Genomic DNA, 14,569 nt, shown 5'->3' with positions numbered 1-14,569 from the left:
AAAAAAAAAATAAAAATGATTGCAAAACCATCATACATGACCTTTGAACAGAAGAAGAAGAAAGAAGCATTATGGCGCGCTTATTCTTAGCGTCCGTTTCCATAGTGACTCGTCGATTCGTCGCTCTGTTGAGAATGTCTTGAGTCTTAACCAGGAACATACTCTGAGTTGAATGAACTTACTCCCGGACGTGTTTTTGGAACCACATACCTCGAGTAAGCAAGGTTTGGGGTTAATCAACCGAAAGTTCAGGGTTTATCTGACGGTAAGTTAACCATGCTTTCTGGAATACACCCCAGGTAGTTCCAGGTTAGTTTAATCACGTTCTATATTAATGCGCTTCCTATAAACATTTGTAACCATAGTAACATACAGTTACAGTTGAATAGTAATACAGACGAAAATAACCGTCATTTTTATCGTTCCGGTCAAATATTGCAGCACAAATATTGTTAACATCTTTAATATGTGAATGCTGGGAAATGACCATGGTCCGCTGCGCGTCGGGTGGTTCTTCGCCTCCACGTCGTGCATTCAAATCGTTTAATGCACAGCTAGCCGTTGATTATCCCTTACATAATCGAGCAATCAAAAACGAATATTGGCCGATTCTCAGCAGCGCTGAGAAAACGAAGAAGTACCAAATTACAACGGCATCTATAAGTGACAGGTATTGCCGTCATAACCAGTTAACAGTTATGTTCTTCGCCGTGTACTCTATTATCCCGCAGTTCTGCAAGAACTGTTTATGTACACAGATAATATTTTATTGAGAGCGATAGTTTATTGTGGTCCTTCTGCCAGCAGGCGTCACTGTCTGACTCTTGCTTCTGAGTGTTATTTTTCGCGCATGCGCAAGCGAGGAGAAACAGTCATGGCGGCGGCGGCGGCAGAGAAACCGACGAAAGAGAAGCTTTTATCCACTCTGGATGATATTGAAGTTTTATCCAGGTTTGTCTTCATATATTCTGCATGTTTAGATGAAATAAACTTTGATGTCAATTCTGTCTGCTTTTGTAGCGGTTACAAAGCAGAATTATATTAAACTGCTAGTTCATTCATGAAATTCCCAGTGATTCCTGCTAAATAAATAAGTCGCAGTCTCCTTTGTCCACTCGAGTCTGCTGTTTTCACAACTGTTAGCACATTATACACTACTACTATTATACACTACTACTATTCATCTCCCCTTCGGTTCTCTTATGTTCTTGTTTGTGTTGCAGAGAGCTGATAGAGATGCTGGCTCTGTCCAGGACACAGAAACTGCCCCAGCCTGGAGAGGACACAGATGTGAGAGACACTGTTTACACATACAAGTACAGACAATAGTACATCACTGAAATCTCAAGAAGAAGACAGATTTGTATCTGATATTTACAGGTTTAAAATTCTGATTTAGCCTGGGAAAAAAATCCTGATAAATCCTAACTAAGAAATACATTTTGCATTTTCTGTTTAATTAGAGTTAGCATTAGTATTCATATTGCCTTGTGTATTGCTGTGTAGTGCACGAATTTACCATATGCTGACTCTGTGAGCAGATACTGGAGCTGTTAGTGCAGAGAGATAAAGAGTTCCAGGAGCTCATGCAGACGGCGGTGGAGCAGGGAAAAGTGCACCAGGAGATGCAGGCGCTGGAGAAGGAAGTTGAGAAGAGAGACAGCGATATCCAGCAGCTCCAGAAACAACTCAAAGAGGCTGAGCATATACTGGTAACTGAGCCAATGCATGTTTATTTCAGTAACATGCAGTTACAGATCGGCATGCTTTATTACTTTACAAACTGTCACCTTTTGTGCAACTTTGTAGATATTTAATTTCCAACAATAACAACTGCTTGTTTGTGTTGTGAGTTTGATTTGAGAAAAATCATTGGTTATTTGAAATTACAAAATTAACCAAGAACTTTACAAATGTATTTTGATTACTTTGAACTCACAACGAGGACACTATATGTATGTATATGTATGTATGTATGTATATATATATATATATATATATATATATATATATAAATAAAACATTAACAATGTAACAACAGTAAATTATGCATAATTACAAGCAACCAACCCTAAGCCAAACCTTAAACATATAGTATGTATAGTATACTAATAATAACCAGTATGTATTTGTGTATTTACACTGTAACAAGGACACTTTAAAATAAAGTGCAACCCACCCAGTCTTTTTATACAAACTGTGTTTGACATTATATTTATGAATCAGTTCTTTAAACTGAAAATAATTCTGTTTTTCATTCATCATCAGGCCACTGCTGTCTACCAAGCCAAAGAAAAGCTGAAGTCTATTGAAAAGGCCAGAAAAGGTATTGTGCTATTAAGATTATGGCCATATTTTCTGGAAAATAAGTCTCACCTGACTATAATGTACACTAGGTCATATTTGCGTTGTTGAGGGGGTAGAAATGTAGAAAATGTTCATCAGTGTAGTGTACAAGACACTTTATTATTACTTTCAGGAAGTTCAGGAACATTATAAACACTGTAAATATGTATTTTAGTTTCCTTCACTTTACAAGAAATCCTTTAAATTTAATGGCATTCAGAAATGAAAAATATAAGTATAATACAATCATAATTTATAGTGGCATTCATTATTAAAAAAAAGCATATTATAAACTCCAAGTCTAAAGGAATTTATTTAAACTGACATTAAAAATGCACTATGCAAATGTGCTTGACATTATTTTAAGCCTCTTTGGATTTTAAGTTCCAGCATGTTTTAGATGATTTAAAATGTGAAAAAGTTCTCAGTAGGATTGATTCAGTCATAAAACTGAGATGCAAGTAATTGTATTTTATTTAGTTGATTTAATGTATTGATTTACCATAATACCAGATAGATACTGCTCTAGTTAAAAATCGACTCTTGTCTCACTCTTTTTGTGTGTGTTCACCAGGGAGTATCTCTTCAGAGGAGATCATCAAATATGCTCACAGGATCAGTGCCAGTAATGCAGTGTGTGCTCCTCTCAACTGGGTTCCAGGTATGCGGACAGTATTTTCTTCTGTGTCCAGTTCTTTTATTCATCTCTTTCACTATTCATGTGATTTCCTCAGAAACATGTTCGGTTATATTTGTAAGTTCTTATGATGTGCATGTATGTGTAGGTGACCCCCGCAGGCCGTACCCCACTGATCTGGAGATGCGCAGTGGAATACTGGGTAACATGAGCAACATGTCCACCAACGGAGTGAACGGGCACCTGCCAGGAGACGCATTGGCTGCTGGGAGATTACCAGGCAGGTCCACTCTCCTGTTTCATCCGTCTGCGTTCTTTTCTCTTCCCGTTTGTCTTTATCATATTGTGGTTTGTGTATGGCTATGTACTTTTCTGTTGAAGGACAGAATGTTTCCTTGATGTTTGTTTTTTGCTAATGCCTTTCTCCTTTCGCTTTTAGATATTCTAACCCCACAATATCCTTGGCAGTCCGCTGATGTTTCCATGGGGATTCTGCCTCCTCACCATGGCAACGATTTTGGCCTGGAGCCACCTGGTCATAACAAGGAAAATGAAGATGATGTCGAGGCCATGTCAACAGATTCCTCCAGCAGCAGCAGTGACTCAGACTGAGAGAGTGTGTGTGTGTGTGTGTGTGTGTGTGTGTGTGTGTGTGAGAGTGTGTGTCCACAGTAACTTGAGTTTGTCCACCTGAGCAGCCTGAAAGTGTGTTGTCTGCATCTAGTTTCTGTGATTGTGGAGATCCAGATGGCAACATATACTGCTTTCAGGGAGGACCAAACCTACACAGGTCCTCTTTTCAGCAAAGCCTCATTTGCTTGGTTTTTTCATTCTCCAGATGCCTTGCAATCATCATTTGTTTGTATAATTGTATCCCACTGTCCTCAAATGTCACCAGTGCGTTGTTTTCATTGTGTGCAGAGTGACAGGCTCATTTGCATTTATTTGTAATCTAGTGAAGTGTTACTGGTTTCAGTTGGAATATAAATAGCAATGTAAATACCTCTGAACTTTCAGACTCTGTAAATAAAACATTTTTTTAATATTATTCTTTTGTTTATTTTACCTGGTCTGTTTTGTGTATACAGAAGGGCTGTGTAGTTTTAAAATGGCTTGTTTCCCCTGTGGAGCTGAGGTAAGGTAGTAGAGGAATAGGTCTGATTTAAATGACCCCTCGAGTTCAGTTTTCCCAATATATTTATACTGTGACCTCTAAAAATGCTTACACAGATCCTACTCTGTGCATGATCATTGCTCATAGACTGTCGACTTCAATTTATTACAGTGCTTGCAAGACAAAACAGTTTTGATATATTGCTGTAACATTCTGGTTAGGGTTTATTTGAAACTCCAACAATTTTACAGTCTGAATCGCTTAACATACATATGACACTGTCTGAAACTATGTTTCAATGAATATAAAATTTTCAAGAATTTTCTATTTACACTGAACATATAAATTTCAATCCTGCTCATTTGCATACTGAATATTGGTTTAGTTGAGATGTCTTGATTTGGGCACACTTGGCCCAGAATTAGATTTTTTAATTAATGGGCATCCATCAATCTCAGCCTTTCCCTCCTCTCTTCATTAATTTATGTATGTTTCTAGTCTAACTAGAGTTTTATTTTACATCGTTTTAATGCACATTTCTTTTGTTGCTTTGCAAGCGCAGGTAGGCTATTTCCTTCAGGAAATGATCTAATTTGTATATATATATTTTTCATACTGGTCAGAAACGCAATCTAGACAAGCTACAAAATGTGCTTGAATAAGTGGTCCTTGTAGCATTAGTCGTTAAAACATGTTTACTGCTTCGCTTTTAAAAATAAATTCTGAACTTCTACCTTAGTTTCCATTCTTAGCTCTAAAATCACTTTGATTTCTTATTATATTGCACATGGTGATAGGGTTTAATGGTCCCAGAGCATTATGTTTATACTTTAAACATTTTATGAATATGTTTCTGATCGGGCATAGGTGCAAGTTCGGGTTGTTTAACATTTGCCACCAGATGGCGCATTAACACTAATTAGCCAGCACAGCATTTTTTGTTTAAGTGCTTATATAGTATGTACAAAATACTGACATCTGTTCAAACAAATGTAGAATCAGGCGAATATATTAAAAATAATTATTCATATCTACGCGTTTGTGTAGATTCAGAGATGTCAGACATATCCTAATCCTTTCAGATGTTATGTTCTGATCCTATGTAAAAGCATTGACTGGGTACATTTTTAAAAGTCTATTTTCAGTCTATTCACAGTTTGTGTCCAGCATTAAAATACGGTGATTCAGTGCATGACTATTTGAAACACTATGCTAATGCATGCTAATGATAAGTGTACCAATAGGTGAGATAATGTGTCCGGACATTTTAGAGCTGTTCCTGCTTGTAATTAAGATTGAATTAGCTGCTAGTGAATCACACAATAATTCATTATTTTCCTTCTGTGCCTCATTTACCAACACAAAGGGTAGGGAACAAACTCTTCTCACTGTGCAACTGTGCTCTCTGCTTCTGTCACTTCATTTCTTGTTTTAGCTTTTTCTCCTGTCTGTGCTCCCGGCAAGCTGTGGGGTGAACGGGGAAGGACGAAAGAAGAGCTGGGGGAAAGAATGATTAAGGCTTTCAGAGGTGAACTATAACACAGACAGTTCAGATGTTCGTCTGTATTGCTTCAGCTCACACATTTTACAAACAAAGAGCAGCGCAGCCACAAGCTCTTGTCTATAAACCTTGCTCAGCTGTAACGTTAATGTGTTTCACATGATCAAATGTGTAAAAAAATATATCAACAAACCAGAAACAATCCTGGCTATTTTCACATCACACTTACATTCAACATTTACTAGCTTTAATCTACAGTACAAACACATATTTAAATCAAGCAGACACTCCTTTTATGTATCTTTGTTTCTCTTTCTGCTCTTCGTCCTCAACTTTGTTGTCGTCAATGCTCAACACTGGTCAATATTACAGGTAAATTATATCCAATCAAAAGATTTTTGTCTTGTGTTTCAGTACAGACATCTCAAGATATTTAAAACAATTTCACTTTAGGAAAATGGCCATTAGGACATGTTTTCAGAGAATGTTTACACTAAAGGTTTAGGGGGCAGTAAGATTTTTTTTTTTTAAGAAATTAAAGGGATAGTTCACCCCAAAATGAAAATCTGTCATTAATTACTCACCCTCATAAACTAACCCAAGGACACATTAAACTGATTTAAATTCCTACAAAATATTTTAAATAAATACTGTTCTTTTGAAATTTCTAGTCATCAAACAACCTGAAAAAATACCACGATTTCACCACGAAAATTCAGCTTTGCTATAACAGGAATAAATTACGTTTTTAAATACATTAAAATAGAAAACAGTTATTTTAAATTGTAATGTTTCACAGTTGTACTGTTAACCTCGCTAAATGTTTTATTTGAATTTTCTTATTTACTAACAGTTGTTATCCATTTAATCCCACCGGTAACAATAGTGACCGTAAAAAAGGTTTTCATTTATAAAGCTCTAAAAACCGTACCGACTGATGTTTTAGTGCACTTCCTGCAAATATGGAAAAAATAAAGGGTCTCAATTAAATATGTGTAGTTTCACATGATTAGTGCAAATTGTCACATGACCAGAGCAGTTTATTTCCTGCTTGCACCTTGAGAAGATGATGACTGCATCAAAGCTCCAAAACGAAAGGCTAGAAAAGTATGTTAACATAAAGATATGACAAAGATTTCTGGTACACATGATCTTTAGGGAGTCTAGTATTAATTTATGCATTTGCATATATTTAGTTTTGTTGAGTATGGTCATAGAGTGAGTAAACAGGTTGATAGTCACAATAGTGACCGGTGGGTTTAACAGCGAACTTAGGTATACAATATAAATCCAATGGCAGTTGCTAGTGAAAATGACAATAAAATGTTGCAATGACAAAATATTGCACTAAATTAAAAATTCGATAATTTGATGTTATATTTTACAAAAATTAACAATTTTGAAATGCGGTGATGGTTGATTTTTTTTGTTTTTTATCTCAGTGTTCCTATCAATGTTACATAAAGTTTTTTTTTAGTTTTTTTTTTTATGCATAATAGTAACCCTAGAATGTGTTCAAACAGTTTAAAATAGCTGAGCTAAGATATATAACAATTTTTATGACTGCAGAAATATGTGATTTCAGTACACACATTATCCCACTATTGTGACGAACATAAAACAAAATTATTCACACACTTTTCCAAAAAAATGCAAAAAATAATTATTGATTATTTCAAAGGGTTACGTATGACACACCATTTGGATATTTTTATGTCTGGGAAAAATTTGGGATTATTTTATTTATAAATTATTAATTAACATATTATTAATATAAATATGTTAAAACATCAAAATATTAATAAATATTTAAATAAAATCAAAACAAAATCAAGTTTTTCCAACACTGTTCATAACATCACATATTTTGAAGTCAAAAAGAGCTCTCTGGCTGTAAGTCTCCACCATTGTCATTCAACAGCATGTACTGTACATCAAACACATGCAAACACACACCTTGCAAGGGAGCACATAATGGCTCAGTAAATCACAACAGGGTGGCCAGTGTCTCTATGGCAATCTCTGACTCATTCGACAACATCACTGTCTTCAGTCCACCAACACGTTCCCATAATGCAACAGAAGTGTAAATGAAGTGATGATCCCATGGCTTCACTACGGAATGTAGCCCATTACATGAAATATGTGTTACGTTATATATGCTTGGGGTCTTTGCACCATTTAATATCTATGTTCCCATATTTACATGACATATAATGCTCTTCTGCAGTATTAACAGTGATGAAAAGCTAATCTTGTTCACGTTGTTAAATAATTTGTTAGACAAAACGACTACATATTAAAGACTTAGTTGCAAATGATGATCTACTATTAGGGTCTCTTTGATCACATGGATGAGCTGGGGGCATGTCTCTGCTCTCTGGAGAAAATGTGCTATTAGCAGAAACTGACTCTCTAAGGACTTCTCACCTGCTCACCATATGTCTCTGTGTTTCTGACTACCCTACTGATACTGCATCTTTAGCCTTTGTTAGTACCATCATCAAAGTACTCAATTATAAAATAATAACAATGTTAGATAATTACCATAAATAATTATAGTAATTTATATAGAGACTCATTTAGTGTTGTAATAAAAAGGGATTGTAAGAGGCGAGCACTAAATTATGTGAGGGCAAGGGTGTAGAATTAGGGGGGGACGCCAAGGACATGTCCCTACCAATATCCAGCGACTACCAAATTGTCCCTAGCAATAATTTTGATCAAACAATTAGCCCGAGTGATATGCTTCTATTGTGTCCCCACCAATGTCAAAAGCAAACCTACGACCTTGTGTGAGGTGTTGATTAGGTACTCACAGGAGTGTATTGTCATCTTGTGATTTTCCATTCTTCTAGAAAGTTCTATAACACTTAATTACTTTATGTAAGGGATAGCCTAATGTATGGGCTGACTGTACATTATCCTGCTTATTACACAGCCGCTAACCAAATAGCCTACATAGTAGACAACTATTGATGTACACTGATGTACATTATTTTGACATTTACCTGTTCTCTAAAAGTTTCCATTAAGATAATCCAGTAAAATGTATGAAACAATTAGTGAATAATAATTGAACAATATTACAATACTGTAAATGTATCAAAACTTAATTTTTGATTAGTAATATGCATATCTAAGAACTTCATTTGAACAACTTTAAAGGCGATTTTCTCAATATTTGGATTTTGAGAGAGAGAGCGCGCGATTCCGCAGAGTGATACATGAAAGTAGCTCCGGTTGCAGTTACCCAGAATCGCAGGCAGATATAGCCTACAGCGTTGCCATTAACGATAAAAAATATTAGTAAATATATAACCTCTGAATGCTGCGATTGGCCGACCAGCCAGAATGAAGTTTAATCGCATAATAGGCCTACGCACATTTTTAAAGTAAAGAAAACTCAATAACTGTTCAATAGGCTATCTACTACATTCTCTCCTCTTATCTGTTTTCACCTGTTGGACCCTTTGTGATGTGTAGGCCCTACACTCAACCCTGCACAGCCCAGCATGTTGACTTTTGGTGGAAAATTAACTGACAGGAAATAGCGCCATTAACTTAACATCTCTCATCTGGGCCTTTCAAACTCCTTCATAAGACCTTCGAGTCCTATACAAGTTTAAGGTGAGTTAAATAGTCCTACTGACATACTAATATGTTAATGATGACAGATTGTAACTTGAATTGACAGAACTAAACACCTTTCTCCATATTTAGATCTTGACTGTGTCTAGAACCTAAATAAAATGTGTATTATTTGTCATTGAATGTTTTATGAAGCATAAATAATGTTTGCATTTAAGATTGTGCTTAATGAATATTTACATTGCATGAACTTGGCAAGGGCAGTTTGATACTGAAGAAATCAAGTCGAGGTCTAATTAACCAAGTGCATTTGATCTCTGTAACTAATCCTGTCCTCGAATTTAGACTTTACTATTTTACTCTGACAAATAAATCAGATTATAAAAGCCGGTATAAGCTGGAGAAAAGGGTTTAGAAAATGGATTTGCTCCTGTCAGATTTGTACAGAGATGTGTGTTTGTTTTGTCCGCTGAGAGCAGCTATGGCTTTTTTCCTCTCACAATATAGTCTGTCTGAACATATTATTTTTTTCACCCTGATATAACAAAGGAGGATCTGTCCACTGACTCCACTCTGTAATAAACTGCTATGGAGTCTCCATATAGTCTCCATAAGACTATGGAGAATGGCCATCTCTGCTTTCTTTCCTATTTTCTGTCTTAAATACACAAAACATGCTGCAAATACCAGGGCTGGGTATGATTTAGAATTACAAAATTGGCAGTACCGAATTAAAAAACTCATATAGTGAATTTGAATTGAATTAGCCACAACACACAGGAAATAGAATTCTATTTTCAATTTGGAATAACAAGAGAAGAATAACAAGTCTCATTGAGAGAAAGTTCACAGGTAATGGCATTCTGGGGAAAAAAAGGTTTTCCTGGTCAATAATCTGTTTGTCCACAAGGTCTATAAAACCTTCACATTTTAAGCTTTTATCATGACGAGTTTTCCTTTTTTTTTTTGAATTCATATAAATTAATTTAATTTTAAATACACCATATAAAGTTTGGGTTCAGTAAAATATAATTTTTATTAAATAATGCTTTTATTCAACAAGAATGCATTTAATTAATCCAAAGTGATAGTAAAGACTTTTATAATGTTTTATAATGTTTCAAAAGATTTGTATTTCTGATAAATACTTTATATTCAAGAAAACAAAAATGTTTCATGGTTTCCACCAAAATATTAAGCAAATGTTTTCAACACTGATAGTAAAAAATACCAAAAAAAAAAAAAAAAAAAAGCAGCATATTAGAGTGATTTCTGAAGTAATGACTGCTGAAAAAAATCAGTTTTGCCATCAATCATTTATATTTCAAAATACATTAAAATAGACTAGTTATTTGAAGTTATAATTTTTCATAATATTACTGATTTACTGTATTTTTGATCAAACACATACAGCCTTGTGCATAAGAGACTTCTTTCAAAAACATAAAAAAAAAAAAATCTTACTGACTTCAGACTTTTAAATGGTAGTAGTGTGTATTACACTGGTGTGATTAGTCTCAGTCAATTTGATTATATCTTTTAGGAGTGAGGACGCTCATTCGCAACAATGAATCCTGCTGAAAGCGGTTGACTGCGGTGCTCTGATATATGATCAATTCAGAGTGCTTTTATCTATTTATAATCGAAATAATTCTGCACTTGAAGATACATTATATGAACACTGTCTTGATTTATGCATCGTCTCTTTCTTGGAACAACCATGTAGGGACATTTTTCCTGTAATGAACTCTTACAGACAACCAGATGAGGAAAATGCTTTTTGCAGAGAATTTAATGAAGGGAGTCAGAGCATATTTTGGTACAGGAAGAAGTGTTTATTCAAAGTTGCCATACATCTTCAATTCATTTCTCAATTTCACAAAGGTGTCCTCTCCTGATAGAACATTAACAAAGAGAGAAGATACATTCAACTGCAAATAAAACGATCTGACAAGACAAAGCCACGCTGAATTAAGTTCCTCATGCTGTTTGTGTGCAAGTGTGTGTGCGTTTATGCCTCTTGGGGCAGCAATTGTTGATCATTAAACATTGATCTCCAGCAAAGACTCATTCTTTCTGTCTGCAGTCGTCGTCTTATCCTAATGCTGGCAGAATGCTATGCCACAGTTATGATTCTGAAAAACATGTCATTTTGAGTATACTGTGCAGCAGTGATAACGCATAACACAGTGTGGGATGGCATTAGGGGAGTGCATGTGTTCCACAGACACACATACATTAAATATTAATGCACTCTTGCTCAAGCAGGAAAATTTGTGTCCACTGTCAGAAAATATTAATATCTAGATGAAGGTATTTACCCTGTAGGTGTTCGTATGTGTGTCAGTGGCTTCAAGCTGCTTGAACAAGGCTCTGAAGAGCACTAGGAGTGCCAGCTGGTCTTTATTTTAATTTGCACACAGATATTTCATAAATGACTGTAGATAGTGTCTGGATTGTTCACTAAATGTACAGAAATATCTCAATGATGCACGTCTTTCACACAGTAAGGCCAGTGATAAGCTTACTCAATAGGATACCGTCTGGACAGAAAGAAGGGCTTTTCTCTCATCCTTTTCTTCTTTTATCTTGACGGATAATTAAATCTTTTCTGTCCTTCCGCTTTTTTGGTCTGTTTATCACACTGTAGTGAAAGCATGAAGACAGTGGGTTGTTTTCGAGCTTGTTTTCCCCTTTAGTCAAAATCATGAATGAAAAGGCAAGTGTTCTTATCTGCACAGAGCGAGCAGTGGATGAGTCACCTCTATTGCACGGCTAAAAAGAGAGAGATGGCGGTGACTTGGGTTTATTAAGGGTAACATGATGAAGTCTGTCTCACACGGCCAGAAGAGAAGGAGAGAGGAAATTTGAGGAGGGGAAAAAACCCGCAAGACAATGAAAGAGACTGAATTCTGCACATTGTCCTCAAACAATGAAGTATATTTTCCTGAGGCAGAGATGATTTTCGGAATTACTGGTCAACAAAGAGCAAATAAGCAATTACAGGTTCATCTTTCTGTAGTACATTTAGTAACATGCACTGTGCTGCATATGTGTGTAAAGGTAAGGACTGACACTGATTGTTGTAGAACAGCAGGTTTGAACTTCTGTAATAAGAAAAGTATTTTGGAACACTGATATGTAAAAGGACAACAGTACGGGAGCAGGGGAACCTGAGGATGGCTGTAACACTGTCAGGTTAACCACTTTTTGAACCGACAATGTGCTTTAGAATTGGATTATCAGGCTAAATCAGCAGACTATTGTTTAATTTGATTTTACATTTACTCAAAATACTCAATACATATTTTCTTGTGCTAGACCTTGAACAAAATGAGATAGTGTACAAGCCAACATTGGCACAGTTTAATAATGGCTGACATGACTCACACACCTGTCTGCTATGTTGTGTTTTTTTGTGCGTATGTGTGTGTGTGTGCATATTTACCTTTCACTGTAAAACAAATCATGAAAATGAAGTATACCTGGGCTTTAAGCATTTTCTTCATTATAAAGAAGAACACGTTCCATGCAATTTAGCATACTGCTTTCATATTTTGGGTTCATCTGCTCGCCTGCAGTATATGTTTTAGTATATAAACTGTATGTAGACATTGGCATTTTATATCACTGTCTTTGTCTATGAAGCCTTTTCTTTATAATGATTTTCAATGGGAGGAAAACACTTAACATGCAGTTTAGCGCATTGCGTTCATGTTCTGGCCAAATCTGCTTGTCTTTATATATTTTGCAACATCAGTAAGGTGTATACTGAGTTTGGTATTTTATCACTGTATTAATGCTCAAACTCATGTTAAGCATTTTCTTTATAATTGGAGAAGACGCAAAACGATTGTTTTTGAAGTCTCAGAAGCAAACAGTGTTTTGAGAAGAGAATGTAAGAGATTGTTTTTTGCTGGTTGTTAAGCCATGTTTAGCATATAAGCGTTTTAATACACCAGAAGTGTCGCGTCAAACCCACATAGAACCCATTACAATCAGTTATCAACAGCGGATGCGCACTGACAGAAAACATGATCAACGGATGCCCCATTCTGTTTTGTGCGCTGGTATAACAGGACAAATGGGTTTGGAACATTCGCTTTGACGCATCCAGACACGGTATAAGAATGTTGCAAATCATATTCTTAGCAAGTAGTTATAATGTTTCAGCTTGTGTCGTTGTGAATCTTTGGCCTAAACTCACCGTAAATAAATGCCCCCCGATGTTCTCTGAATGCCCACTGGCGGGTGGTACAGCCCCCATTGAAGAACACTGACTTATACCTCTTTTCCACCAGGGCTGTTGGGAACCGGGTTGCACTTCTCCGCTCAAAAAAATCCTGGGCCGGTGCCCAGATCCTTTCTGATCTCGAACACGGGAACCTATGACATCAGTAAGTAGAGCTTCCACTACAGGCCGCAGTTTGAAAGGCGCCATTTTTAAAAGCCATTGGAGTTCAATTGAATTAACAACATTAACAAGAATAATTAAATGTGTCAGTTCAGCAGTGGTTGGCAGAAGAAACCAATGCTTTCCTTCTGCAAGAGATAACAAGTGATCCTTGTTACATGTTAGTGACAAAAAGGGTTCTGTTCCCTGCCAGTGAACGAGTGCAACCTTTGGCTGAGCACCGGCTCTAGCTCTGGCACCTGTCTCAGTGGAAAATTTGAGTGTTGTTCAGGAAACTTTTTTGGTGAAATCCTGTAATTTCAGTACGATTGTGAATTCAATGTGAAGGTTTCTGATGTCAATCTTTTTAATAGTGTTTCAATCCACCCCATCTACTGTTACAATTTACCCATGTAGTGGGGTAGGTTATAACAACAGCACTCATTACAACAAAACAACATTAAATTGTAGCAGACACATGTTTGAGGTAAAAAGCAAAAAAATAAAATAAAAAAAAAACAGATACAAAGAGCAAAGAGTGCTACAACCGACCCTGATCTCACCTATACTTCTCTTCAGTGTAATCCAACCTGATATGTGTTAAAAACCTGGAGGTGCTTGTCTGTGCCTGGAAAACTGTATGGATAGACACACACACACACACACACACACACACACACACACACACTGCCTCTCATAGGTCACTGGAAGCTGCTCAGCATTAGACTGGCTTGATACGAGATTCTGAACACTGGTTTCTAATTGCAGTGCTCTCCACAACTCATTTATCTCTCCACTGAAATGATAGTCCCTCATTAGTTAAAAGCAGCCATTAATATTCAAACATTTCACAGCTCTTTTATGAGCACTTTAATGATGTCGTAGTTGGTAAACTTCAGAGCCAAATCCAAATAATCTGTTGGAGAGATGGGAATTATTAAAGATAAGATTATTAAGTAATGGACAATTAAGATGTCAGCTTTAATT

The 14,569-nt window shown here is 36.1% G+C and overlaps 1 protein-coding gene across 2 annotated transcripts; it reads left to right on the top strand.

Moving 5' to 3' along the window:
• The first annotated feature begins 129 nt into the window (after nt 1–129).
• med4 (mediator complex subunit 4) lies at nt 130–4,040 on the top strand. 2 transcript variants are annotated; one of them, XM_058786501.1, is made up of 8 exons: nt 130–265; nt 808–951; nt 1,224–1,290; nt 1,542–1,712; nt 2,269–2,326; nt 2,921–3,007; nt 3,132–3,263; nt 3,423–4,040. In XM_058786501.1, exons 2-8 carry the CDS (start codon nt 851–853, stop codon nt 3,593–3,595), a joined length of 789 nt encoding a protein of 262 aa, XP_058642484.1. In that variant the 5' UTR covers nt 130–265; nt 808–850; the 3' UTR covers nt 3,596–4,040. The 2 variants fall into 2 exon arrangements, with proteins under 2 accessions (XP_058642484.1, XP_058642483.1); XM_058786500.1 differs by lacking the exon at nt 130–265 and having other exon boundaries at nt 585–951.
• Nucleotides 4,041–14,569: the final 10,529 nt, after the last annotated feature.

This window comes from Onychostoma macrolepis, chromosome 09 (genome assembly GCF_012432095.1).
Source record: "Onychostoma macrolepis isolate SWU-2019 chromosome 09, ASM1243209v1, whole genome shotgun sequence".
Lineage (NCBI taxonomy): Eukaryota > Metazoa > Chordata > Actinopteri > Cypriniformes > Cyprinidae > Onychostoma > Onychostoma macrolepis.
This window is presented reverse-complemented; position numbering and strand designations above follow the sequence as displayed.

Excerpts from the sequence above, each read along its gene's own strand:
- med4 (XM_058786500.1), top strand. The coding sequence starts at position 749 with ATGTACACAGATAATATTTTATTGAGAGCGATAGTTTATTGTGGTCCT. Across the intron at positions 2,327-2,920 it reads TATTGAAAAGGCCAGAAAAG|GGAGTATCTCTTCAGAGGAG; the intron begins GTATTGTGCTAT and ends TGTGTTCACCAG. Across the intron at positions 3,008-3,131 it reads TCCTCTCAACTGGGTTCCAG|GTGACCCCCGCAGGCCGTAC; the intron begins GTATGCGGACAG and ends ATGTATGTGTAG.